Genomic DNA, 12,648 nt, shown 5'->3' with positions numbered 1-12,648 from the left:
CTCTGATTGGCTAATCGGCCCTATCCAACCCTATGCATGCGGCTGTGGATTCTACACTGCACCGCATTCGCACTCCTATAGAACATAGGAGTAGCATGGGAAACCACAGCAAACTCATGCCGGTCACCCAGGCGGTCACTATATTAGCGACCTCCCGCTCGCTGGAGCCTCCGGTTGAAAAACTCGGTTCCACGGGGAATCGAACTCACCTTTCGCACACTAGGCTCGCACCTAGCCGCTTCGGCCACCGACGTCGGTACACCGTGGAGTGTTGGTTGTAGAGGAAACTGTTTCGAAAGGGTTGCGGTGGCTGATCAGTATGTTTACTACACTCTCCGTGCGGAAGGGGACGGAAGCGGGGTAGAGGTTGTGAACCGTTTTTGGCTGCAGGGAGGAGAGGGAGAGGCTCATTGGACGGAATCACGGAACGGTGATGACAGCCCTAGAGAATCTAAAGTAGTCTTGATCTTGGAGTTTTCATGGAGTCGTTTTAGACCACACGTGGAGAAGTGGACGGAATATTGGGTTGGTCTACATTGGGGAAAATTCTGTTGGTTGGGTGTTATTTTAGTGATTCTCAGTTATTTGAAGTTGATTCGTTCAATTGACATGGAGGAGGAATAACCGGGGTTTGGGATGCCCTAACCTGGGTGATCGTGGAGGCATTAAAGACTGTTAGGAGTCATTGGAGACGAAGGCTGAAGGTGAGCTGAAGTAACTTGAGGTGAAAATTAACTTGAATTGGATAGAGTATTTTCCGGGGTTATAGATTTGACGAAATCTTTTGCGATTTTTTCAGATGTTCTGGAGGTATTAAAAGTTTTCATTTTCAGTGAGGGAGAATTTTTCGAGAGTGGAATTCAGGATGTTTATTTAAAAATGCAAACACTTATGTTTTTTTCGACTGATAGACAAAGTTAGCTACCTTATGTTGATACCAATTTTAATCCACCACCTCAATTTGATTATTATTAACTAAAATAGATATTATTATTAACTAAAATAGATAATATGCAAAGAATGTTAGCGTTAACATAATTATTTTGCATTATTTTTAACTGGGTTCGCTCACGACCGTCGGGACAAAAAATATGCTTCGTCACTAACATAGGTCGAAAAATAGTATTACACACGAACTTGCATTTTACGCACTCCGCATAAAAACCAAACACTTTACACCCGCTGCATCCCCGAAAAACGAACTTGGCAGGTAATACAAAAAATAGGATGTGGAAAGAACTACGTGCGTCTGAAAAAGAGGAACTTTATGCACTAGTAATATAATATGCAATTTCATATGACCGGCGACATATGATCAATTGAGTAGCAAAATATTAAATAAAAAAGGGGAGATTTTCAGATAATTATGAAAGAAAATTCAAAGATAATTCTCTCCATCCAAATTTCAAACAATAGAATAGGGAACATGCGTGGAGCAGTTTTCCCTAATTTCCCTGTTCACCCATTCTACATAACCCATAGATAGCTAAACGAAAAGAATTATGGAGAAATATTGTCTAGATCTAGAAATATTGTCAATCTAATCGATTGAAAATCAGATTTTTTGACACTTACTATTTCGGTGATGACGTCGCAAAGTCTGACGTGAGGAGAGAAGTTGCTGTCATCCATTGGATGACGTGCACGTGAAGGTTGGTTCGAGCCATTCTGTGATTGGTCGAGCATTCGACCATCCTTGTGACGTCGTTGGCGATTTCAAAGTGTTTCAAATGTTCAACTCTTGATAGTCAGCTATTAATTAACGACCAATATTTTTAATGTTTAGAAATGAAAAATGAATCATTTAAGCCCAAAACTTGGAGAAAATTCATGCAAGTCCCCTATTGCACCATTCGACTTTTTTATAGCCGATATTCAACTGATAATTTTTAATAATTCCATTGATAATTTTTCATATCGCTTATGATATTTCAAAAACAGAAGGGCTTATGGATAAAATACAATTCTATTGACCGAAATGTTGATGGGAAAATTATCAGGTACACGGAGAGAAATATTCATTAAAAATACGTATCCTTTTCGTAATTCCGGAGCAGGTTGTAGGAAATTTTACGGAACTGTCACGGAATTTTTCCAGAGCGTTCCGTAATTTTTATCTGAGTCTCCTGTGAAAAATTACGATACCGTCACTTAAATTTTCTGAGTGGATTCCGTAATCGGTGAGCGAATTGTGAGTTCAGTAATTTTTACTGAACATTTCTCTCCGTGTATAATACCCCAAGACCTTCAAAATTATCGGGTACTAGCGCCACCCCGGCCGCAAGCGGCCGGGTTGTTGATGTCCCTTTCATTCTGCCCTTTTGCCTGTCAGTTTTAATATTCCTTTTTTCAATTCATTGTTCATAATCATTCTAATTGTAAAAAGCAACGCAACTGATGACAATAATCTCTCCCAATTTATTAGCTTCAAATTTTGTTAATTTTTCATATTGCAATAAATGACTTGTTCATGTGCTAATTGCTATACTTACTGAATAAAAGTTCGATCATAATTATAATGCACTTTCTTCTCGAACGTAAGCCAGAGAGTAGATTTCTAGTGAACACTCTTATAAATTTTCATAATTAGTTCACTCGTTAATTCAACTAATCTGTTATTCATATCATCAATATAATTCCACGCTTGAAATATCATCACCTAATGTTTTCAGCACCAAATTAAAAATTAAAATTTTAAATGATTGTTTGACTTCTGCTCTATCTTTTTTTGAGAGTCTGAAATTCACATTAATGATTCAGATAATATTACATAATTATCATCATTTTTATTATTTGCAGTTATGGAATATTGAGTGAAAGTTTTTTTTGTTTAATCATATCAGAAATTTTTAATTTAAATATTGTTACTATTTGTTCAAAGTGAAACAATCGATTATCATTTTCAGTATGTTGCATTCAGATTCTTCTATACTTAATGTCAAAAATGTCAGAATCTCTCATAATTCTAACTATTGATTCCAATTAACTTTGAAGGAAACCCCAGCAAACGCACCATTGAGGAAGTTGAATCATTCTATTTTCCTGTGGCCTAAATGATTTGAGCAATTATAATTTGTTTATCAATCGAAAATACAGAGTGATTTGGTACAGAATATTCATCGTTTAAATGAGAATTCAAGTAACTTGAAAAGTTCTGCGCTTCACATGCTGGTGAAAAGTGTTGAATTTCATTAAATTTACAGTAAAATTTGAAATTTCACGACTTTTTCCTCTCAAACGGAAGTAAATGTCTCTCGCCTGAAAATTAGTACTGTACTGTTCATGACATTAAAAATTTTTTTCCAACACTATAATTACTACTTACTCATAATTATTAAGGAACATTTTCAAAATCTTTTTAAAAAAGTAAAAAGTCGACTGTTCTGAGTATGGTCGGAAAATTGCGATTTTCGAAGACCACGAATTTTTTGCTTCCGAATGGAAGCTTTACAATTATGATTTTTTTTGACTTCTGAATTTTGGGTGGAAATGCCTAGGAATGTCATGAAACGTGAAGAAATGATGTTTTTAAAAAATGTCTGTATATGAGTAGGGGTATATGTGTGCACATGTGTGTTCGTATGTCCAGAACTGTCCCCATAACTCGAGAATTATTGAGGCAAATATGCTGAAATTCTGGCTGCTAATTGGTACTACTGAGACTCAAATTTATGCTAAATTTCAGCTCGATCGGTTGAGCGGTTCCTGAGATATAGCGATTCTTCGAAAATAGTTTTTTGCCGATATCACCTGGACTGATTGGATTCTTTTTTCAAAATACTCGTCACGATGATACCTATTTAATTGGATAGAAAAAAGACCATTACTCCCTGAGCAATGTAGTTTTATTCTCGTTTTTTCATTTTTTCCCTGAAATTGCTTATTCGCACGAAAACTTGAAAAATAATCGAGATAGAAACTTACAACTTAGTATGATTTTAGGTTTCATGGTAAATAAGTTTGGGATGCTGAATGAACGAAATCTTGTGGTCAATATCTCAAAAACTATTTGTCCGATTTCATTTTTTTTTCTTTCCAAACGTGCGTTTTCATGCCATTTATCTAGATCCAATAAAATATGGGTACCATCCCATTGAAATTTTCCGAGATATCGTCGTTTTTGTATTTTTTGCTCGGAGTTCACTTTTACGCACTATGACATGGGTAAAAGTCAGGGAAACATTTTAAAACTTTGGTTTCTAATTAGGACTGTCAAGGAACATTCCTATATCAAATTTTAGGTCTATGCATTTGATAGTTCTTGAGATGAAATAATTCACCCAAAATTTTTGAGAAAAAAAAATAACGCATCTATATTTCAACGTCCATTTTCACAGCACGATTATTGAGGAAGCCATATAACATGAATATTGTTGAATGAAATTGCAAATTTATTTGATAGAAATAGGGGAACATGAGTGCGATTGGCCTTAATATTTTCAAAAAATGGGAATTCGTATGCCTTAATTTTTTGAAAACATACATTGGGATCCATTGGGAAGCCTACTCAATGAAATTCGGTAGAAATGAAAATAGGAGAAATATACGTGGAGAGTAGCAGTCATATGTAATCTATCAAATGGCTTCTGTCGCACTGCCTGTTTATCTAACTCATTCAATAGTAATATATTTTTCACTCTAAAAATAATCATTTCTGAATTGTAATGAATTTTTCCCCTTTCAGAATTTCACCAAAATTTAATTGGATCCCTAAAAATATTCTTTTGATAGTTTGAGCCATTTCCATTATTCATTCCTAAGAATGTCGAAAAAAAGCAATTATTTGCAGAATCTCGTTCGAAAGACGCTGATTATCCATGCTTTATTTTCGAACTTTTCCTAGCCAATTCGATGAAGAAATTGGACCATTGAAAATCTGTAAATAAAAAGTATTTCGACGTTTTTATTTTACGGTTAAAATTTAAAATTCATTGATTTTGGGATATACCTAAGGCTTGGTTTCATTAAACATAACCTCGAAAAACAAAAAATGACTTGGAAAAACAGGAGATAAATTTTGTTAATTCCACCCTTCGCATTCAAGTTAATTTAATTATCAATCACTCCAATTAGTTTGTCAGTTCTTAGCATTTATCACTGACAAATAACATTTGATTCAACTCATTATAATCAAATACATGTGTAGGAAACATGCTCTGATGTACTTTATGCTTGTTTACGGTGTTTGATTCCTATGTGGGGCTAGAAGTCCGCTTTTAAATTCGCGCGCATTTTCTTGAAACATTGAGGTATCATCTTTTACACTGCCATCTTGCGGTATTTCTCCGTAACCTTGTACTAATCAGCTGATGTGATGCCCGGTTCTATTCGATTAATCGAAATCGAATGCAAAATAATCGATTATCCCCATGAGATCCGCCATGTTCGATTAGTGACCCATGTCTTTTTTAATATAGGATTATCAGTGTGAAACGCGTCACGTGATTCCGAATACTACACTCTGATTGGTCAAAATCAGAATTGAGAAAATTGTCAGTGTGAAACACGTCACGTGACCCCGAATACTGCCCTCTGATTGGTCAAAATCAGAATTGAGGAAATTGTCAGTGAAAACGTGTCACGTGACCCCGAATACTGCACATACACTGATAATTCCCCCGGCTGTAGGGAAATTATCAGTGTGAAACGCGTCACGTGACTCCGAATACTACACTCATTGGTCAAAATCAGAATTGAGGAAATTGTCAGTGTGAAACGTGTCACATGACCCCGAATACTGCTCTCTGATTGGTCAAAATCAGAATTGAGGAAATTGTCATCCGAATACCACTCGAGCTTCAAAATTAGTCGGATATTTCCCTCAAGTTTGCATACTAACGAACTTGTCAAGTTTTTCAGAAACATCATTCGCGCTGTGCGCTCTTGATTTTTTAATCTGGACAACCTGACTGTTTCATTTGTGTGCAGCGAATCTACCGGCAAGTGCCCAATAATTTTGCAGCTCTTGTGGTATTATAAGTGAGAATTTTCAACTTCTTTTGAAAATGTCTTCAAAAGGAAGAAGTTTAAGGTCTCTGCGAGGCTAACCGATGACTGCGTTGATGAGCAAACTGAGCGTTAGAGCTAAACAGCTATGATTGGGGCCACTACATAGAGTGGTGAATACACGGAAATACCTATGGAAAGAACAATGTTTCAAACTCAGAAAGAAGAAAGACTACCGGGAATTAATGCTACGAAAATGTAAATGAATCGAAAGTTAATGAAATTAACAAAAGTACTTTATCGTAGACAATGCCTCGCACTAAAAAAAATAACAATCAAATAAATAAGGGACTTTGCCTAACTTCTGGTATGGCTCAAAATACTAGTTTTATTGGTGAGGATGGATGAACAACAAATTTTATAAAAACGAGATTTAAATGGCAAAATTCAAATTTTGTCAACTTTTAAACAACAGAAGTACTCCAATTTAAAAGGCAAAAACTCGGCAAACCCGCACTGAAAATTGAAATTGCTACAATTGGAAATAATTTATTAGGAATATTATCAGGAATTATCGTAAAATATTTCCCACTCTGTACATACGAAAAATGCGGTATCAAATTACGGTATCAAATTTAACAACTCATTGAAAGTGTATTAGTGCTTGAGTTATGCCGTTTTAAATTTTAGCTGAGATAGTGTTTTCTTGTAGGAGAAACATAGATTAGACATTTTTTAACCACAATATTAAATTACATTTTTTTTAACTTTGAAATTCCGAGATAGAACGGTTGAAATCATTCTTTCGATATATGCCTTTCCTTTCAGAACACATAGATATCTTCCATACAGGCAATAGAAAAAGTCTAAGAAAACTCAGGAGATAGTTTTCTAAGCCCCTTAACCCTGTAAGAAATCTCCGTTCACTTTCGAGAGGGTGAGGGGTTTAAGGGTTGACCGATTTTACTTGGAATTGAGCCGATTTGGCACATACTATAATTTCATCTGCTCCATGCATACTATGATCGTTGATAATTCGCTCGCATTGACTGAGGTTTGAATTGAGGGCTGGGGATTGCCCTGAAACTTGACATTTGAATTAAAATTGAATTGATTGTAAATTGAATGAAAATTGTGGTCCATGGACCATTTTTAAGATAAAAACTAGAAAAATTAAGTTTTGCCATGAAAAACGGGGCAAAATTAGAAGTCGCTTAATCGATCCATTCCACCACAGACTTTCAAGTTTTAACTATATACCTCGGATTGAAAACAGAAAAGGATAAACTTTCCAAAAAATTTTCAAAAAGGAAACTTGTGCCTTGAGAAACCATCTTCCCTACGTGAAGGTTTCTTGGTGATTCTTCCGGAATTTATATTAGTTTCAAAGATATTTCATAAAGAACCTGGTGAAATTCTTGAACTCATTTGCTGTTCTGATAAAATGTTCACGTAACTTCAAATTTCTGTTTCAGATATTGATATTCCTTCAGAGAATTTCATAGAGCGGGAGAATAAATTAAAAATGGTTGAGCATTTGAGAAACGTTGACGTCGAAAATTACAAGATTGGTCAGCGCATCGCGTGTGATGGTCACTACGGTACAATCTACTACATCGGTGCAATTGAAAACACGGCAGGACTTTGGTTGGGTATTGATTGGGATAATCCTGGCCGAGGAAAGCATAATGGAACATACCATGACAAGGAATACTTCAAAGCACGGTAATTCAATCCTTTTCCAGTTCTAGGAAAATGTAGTCATCCAGAGGACTTTTCTATGGGGAAATATGGGACAAAATGGACACTTCCAATTTTTGTTTCAATCTTTATCACTCAGACATAAATTTATCAATTGCCCTCATTCTAGGTTTATCACAGAGAAAAATAACTGTGTTTTCCATGGGAAGAAAATTATTCCGTTTTATTAACAATTGAAAAAAAGTAAGAAGTGCCTATTTTGCCCGACTCGTCCTCACTTAATTTTAAAAGCTGTAGAGAAGGTCTTCTCATGAATTCTCTCAACTTTCTTCATTCCTATGATGTTTTGGAAATAATTTGTACGTGAATTCCACATCCACATTTATTTCCAAGGATTTGGTTACCCCAGTTCTTGCAGTAATAATGTTCTTTGACTTATTAGTTCCTTAGAAATTATGAAAAATATCATCTTTCATTGCAGATATCCAACTTCTGGATCATTTGTACGTCCAGGAAAAGTTAAATCAGGAATATCTTGTATAGAAGCAATAAAAAATCGTTATGGCTACATAGACGATGAGTTAGCTGGAGTCAACAGAGAGCATATAATGAATTTACGGAAGGAAATCAACGCTCCATTTTTGGAGATGGTGGGATTTTCTAAGGTAAACAGAAAACAGAGTAACTTCGATCAGTTGAGCATTGTATCCGTTCGTGAGGAATGTGTTTCTACCTCTGGAGATCCAGGAATCCTTGGAGAATTATTTCCTAATATTGAAGAGCTGGATTTATCGAAAAATTTGATCAATTCATGGGTGACTATCGAAGATATTTGTTCACAGCTGATGAAATTGGATCGTCTCAACCTTAGGTGAGAAATTATCACTCAATTATTCTCCCCTTTTTCTTCCCAATGGAAGCATTGCATTCGATCGATTTTTCGATTCGCTAATTTTGCTTGGAAATGATGCAGAATGGTCTGAAAAGGAAAAATACGAAGTTTGAAGACCATGTCTGTGTGTGATCATGTCCAGTCGGTAGTCACTTTTTCTTAAAATTGACGAATCAACGGGCAAAATCATCCCAAATAATTTGAAATTTTGTCAGTTTATTGGTACAATTTGGGACTAACTCTACGCCAAAGTTCAGCTGAATTCGTCCATTAGGTTTTGAGAAATAGCGATTTGTTTTTTTACGCTTTTTCCCAAATATCTCGGAAAATATCCAACCGATTTAAATATTTTCAACTTCCCGGATAGGGAAGTTATTGTAATGTCCCCGAAAATGAAAAATCGATTTTTCATCATATGTCCACGTTTCGAGGTCTTTCTAAGGTTTTCCGATGGTTTTTAACAAAATGTCTGTCTGTGTGTGTGTGTGTGTGTTACTAGGTATGTACGTGGTCAAAATTTTGGTTAACGATTTCTCGTGAACGAACGGTCCGATTTGACTTTCTTTTTTTATCAATCGATACGCCTTGATCTAACTTAGAGCGGATTAGATTCTGGCGGATATTGGTCCAGTAGTTTTGGAGTTATTGAAAAAAGAAAATTTTTCAAAATGAAAAAAAAATGAAAAAAGAATTGCTCAATCACATAGGAATTTCATAAGAAATGCTTATAATTAAGAAAAGTTCATCATTTCCGTCAACTCCTTTTGAAAATTTCCGTTTTTTCATCGGTATATGAAAAATAAAACACTTGTCGATAAAACAGATTTCTATTTGAAATTTACATGTGATTATAGATTGTGTTTTCTCATCCTTCATGCATCAGTTATCTTACGAAGTATAATGACAGAAAAACCGGGAAGTTGTTGGTTCGACCCATCAAGGGTCACGCCAATTGCGTTTCGCACCCACTGTCAGTCGCACTCAAAATGGGAACACGCTTTAGCGCGCGACCAACAACCGTCCCACTAGTTTTTTAAATATTCGTCTTGATGTCCTCTATCTTAATCAATCAAAATATATTGTGACCTTTCAATATTTAATTATTATTATTTCCAAAAAGGGGGATTTAGGGCAATTAAATAATGAGAACAAATGAGGGATAAAATTAACTACATATCTATATTTCTATTAATTTACATAATAGATCGTCGTAAGACGTTTGCAATGCCTTTTACTTGGATCCAGGGTTATGGGTAAGGCCAGGCAACTTTTGTACACGTAAAAAAGGGAGTGACTCTAATGCAGAAAAAGGGGAGAAGCTAGTCGTGTCGAGGGAATGCAACTAAATATAAGAAGAATAACTAAATGGGGAAGAAACAAAAGAGTGTAGGCTCACCGTTGGGGGGTATGAAGGGTAATATTGTGGGGACAAGAGGGAAAATGAGGGGGGTAACTCGTACTCACGATGGGACTTCACTCTGGCGAACACGTGGAATTCCACCGGCGCCTTGCACTCCTTCAAAATACCAGGGCGTTTTCCTGGAGAGCCTCCTTTCCACCTCGGGGTTTCCTGGGCACCAATACTAGAGCTGGGATGAGCTCGATGTATCGAAAATCCTCTTTTTATCCGCCAATACTTCCGGGCGAATTTTACTGTATTCACTATTACTACTTTCGGGGCACGTGGCGACTCACGGGGCAGCTAATGCACGAGTGACGGTCTCTTCTTTTCCTTCGCGATTCGTGGGGGTTCGTCAGGTGTCGATGTCCTTCGGGTTTTAATTCGGGAGCAATCGGGGCCAATCAGCACGGGTGAGTGGTGACGATGACCACAATCCAGGGATGTCTCGCAAGGGATTATTGCTAGTGTTGAATATTCGGGGGTCTAGTATGGGGAATTTCCAGGAGGCGATAGCTTCTCCAATTGATCGGGTGGGGCCGGAACTGATGTCTTTCTTCGGCTGATGTCTTCGTGATGTCCAGGGGTAGGGGTAGAGGGGCGATGAGGGGAAAAGTGAGGGAAGGGGTATCCAACGGTGGCGGGATTTACCTTTTAGGAGGCAGTGTGTAGTGGGAAAAAATATGTATAAAAATAATAAAAAATAAATGAATATGCCTCGTCACAATATCTTGTCCTCTATACCTGTTCATATAAAGTTTTCGAAATATATCGATTTTTCTATTTTTACCTCGAAATCGTTGTTCGGTTTCTAGCACACGCAAAAATCGAAATGTCAACTTGAGATTTGCACGGAGGTGCCTCTGATAATTACAATGGTTCGTATTGAATCAGGTCTAAATCGGATAATTAGTTTCAGAGAGATTCAACTTTGTATGTAAACCTAATTTCTTCAATATCTCTATGACGAGTTAACTTATTGCAATATATTTTTTCACAATGTTCGTCTTGATGTCCTCTATTTTGATCAATCAAAATATGTATACCTGTTCCTACAAAGGTTTCGAGATATTTCGATTATCTTATTTTTTACTCAAAGTCGTGGTACGGTCTCTAGGAGGCGTAAAAATCGAAATATCAACTGGAAATTTGGCAGAGAGCTATTTTTGGTAATTACAACGGTTCGTATTGAATGTGGGTTAAATCGGATAATTAGTTACAGAGATTCAATTGTGTATGTAAGCTTAATTTTTTTAATATCTCAATATCAAGTTAATTTAGTGCTATAATTTTTTTTCTCGAAATGTTCGTCTTCTTGTCCTCTATCTTAATCAATCAAAATGTATATATCTATTCATAGAAAGTTTTCAATTGGATTTTCCTATTTTTGAATAAAAGTCGTTGTATTGCTTCTAGCTGGCGTAAAAATCGAAATGTCATCTTGTTTTGAGATAAATTCTCAGTTTATGAATAGAATTGCACCTCCAACAATTAGCGTAAGGAAATGAAGCAACGATTGGAATAATGTTCCTGTAAACAAAATTTCATAGAAGAAAGAAAGTTGTGAAAATTTAATTTAATAAATTAGCATTGAGCAAGAAAAAATAGCACTTTCTAAGATTATGTGTGTCTGTGCGGGTTTCCAACTGATGTTCAACTTTTAACGAATCAAAAGTTTGAAGGCGTAGAAAAATTTAGAAAAGATCTCGAGTTTGTCCGATTATAGATATTAATCAGAACTAACGCTCAGGACTGAAGCTTGATTTCAGCACAATCGACTCAGTTGTTTTGATAAAATTGTTGCTCATGAACCTTTTTTTGAAAATATCTCGAAAACTACCCAAACGATTTCAATTTAAAAAAAAAATTTTGTGATACCTGCCTGAAAAGTTCACTTTTCGAAACCGTTTAGATTTTATGGTGGCATAGGTTTTCTTTAAATTCTTAGCAAAATACAATTTTATTACGCTAAAAAGCATTCGGAAGCCCACCATTAATTTATTGATGGCAAAGAAAGTATAAAAAAAAATTAATGAGTGATATGTTCAGCAGCATACTATTAGCCGACAAAAAACTATTTTCAAACAAATGACCCTATCGAATCGTTTGTAATTCGTTAGCAGGTCATTGTACACCCCTTTTTAACGTTTAAGAGTCAATGAGTCTTTTTTAATTAATTATTCAAGATAGTCCATGAATCTAGCCGACAAATTTTTATTTTTCAATTTTTTTTTTTTTTCATTCGATTGCAAATTGTTTGTAGAATCCAGATCTGTCACTCTAATTGTATAAGAGTGAATATTTCATTCATAATAATGAATTTTCTTATACCCTATGATGTGATACGGGAGGCTAAATAGCTCGTGGGTTCTCCGGCTATGTACTGTCAGTTTAAAAACAAAAAAAGTATCTTGTGTTCATCATTAAAATTGAGTAACTCGGCAGTAGCAGTCCCGCTGTCACAGGGACAGGTTCGGATGGGTACTTTTGTCCTCCTTGTACTCAATGTTTACTTCATATTTTTCAGTTGATTTCTTCGCCGACTAATTAATATTAAGGGATGAAACAAAAACTGTTCAATGGAGAATAAAATTCCCCATCCATCAATCCCCGTTTCATCCCTTAATCTCTGCAATAAAAAAATTAATATTGCGACGAAAGTCACGGCGCTATAAGAAACCCAATGTTTTCTCGGCGCAGAGTGACTCCC

General features: G+C 35.9%; 1 protein-coding gene across 3 annotated transcripts; it reads left to right on the top strand.

Annotated features, from left to right (window-relative positions):
- Positions 1–404: 404 nt before the first annotated feature.
- On the top strand, positions 405–8,518 carry LOC107046252 (tubulin-specific chaperone E; the record flags this gene model as incomplete). Of its 3 annotated transcripts, none has more annotated exon segments than XM_015268834.1 (3): positions 405–704; positions 7,422–7,671; positions 8,129–8,518. In XM_015268834.1, coding segments are annotated over 2 exon segments (590 nt in total), but the record flags the coding sequence as incomplete, so codon positions are not given.
- Between the last annotated feature and the right edge of the window lie 4,130 nt (positions 8,519–12,648).

Source organism: Diachasma alloeum, unplaced genomic scaffold (assembly GCF_001412515.2).
Source record: "Diachasma alloeum isolate Michigan unplaced genomic scaffold, Dall2.0 Dall_scaffold_01243, whole genome shotgun sequence".
Taxonomy (NCBI): Eukaryota; Metazoa; Arthropoda; class Insecta; order Hymenoptera; family Braconidae; genus Diachasma; species Diachasma alloeum.
Note: the sequence above shows the minus strand (reverse complement) of the source record. Positions and strands in the feature narration are given on the sequence as shown.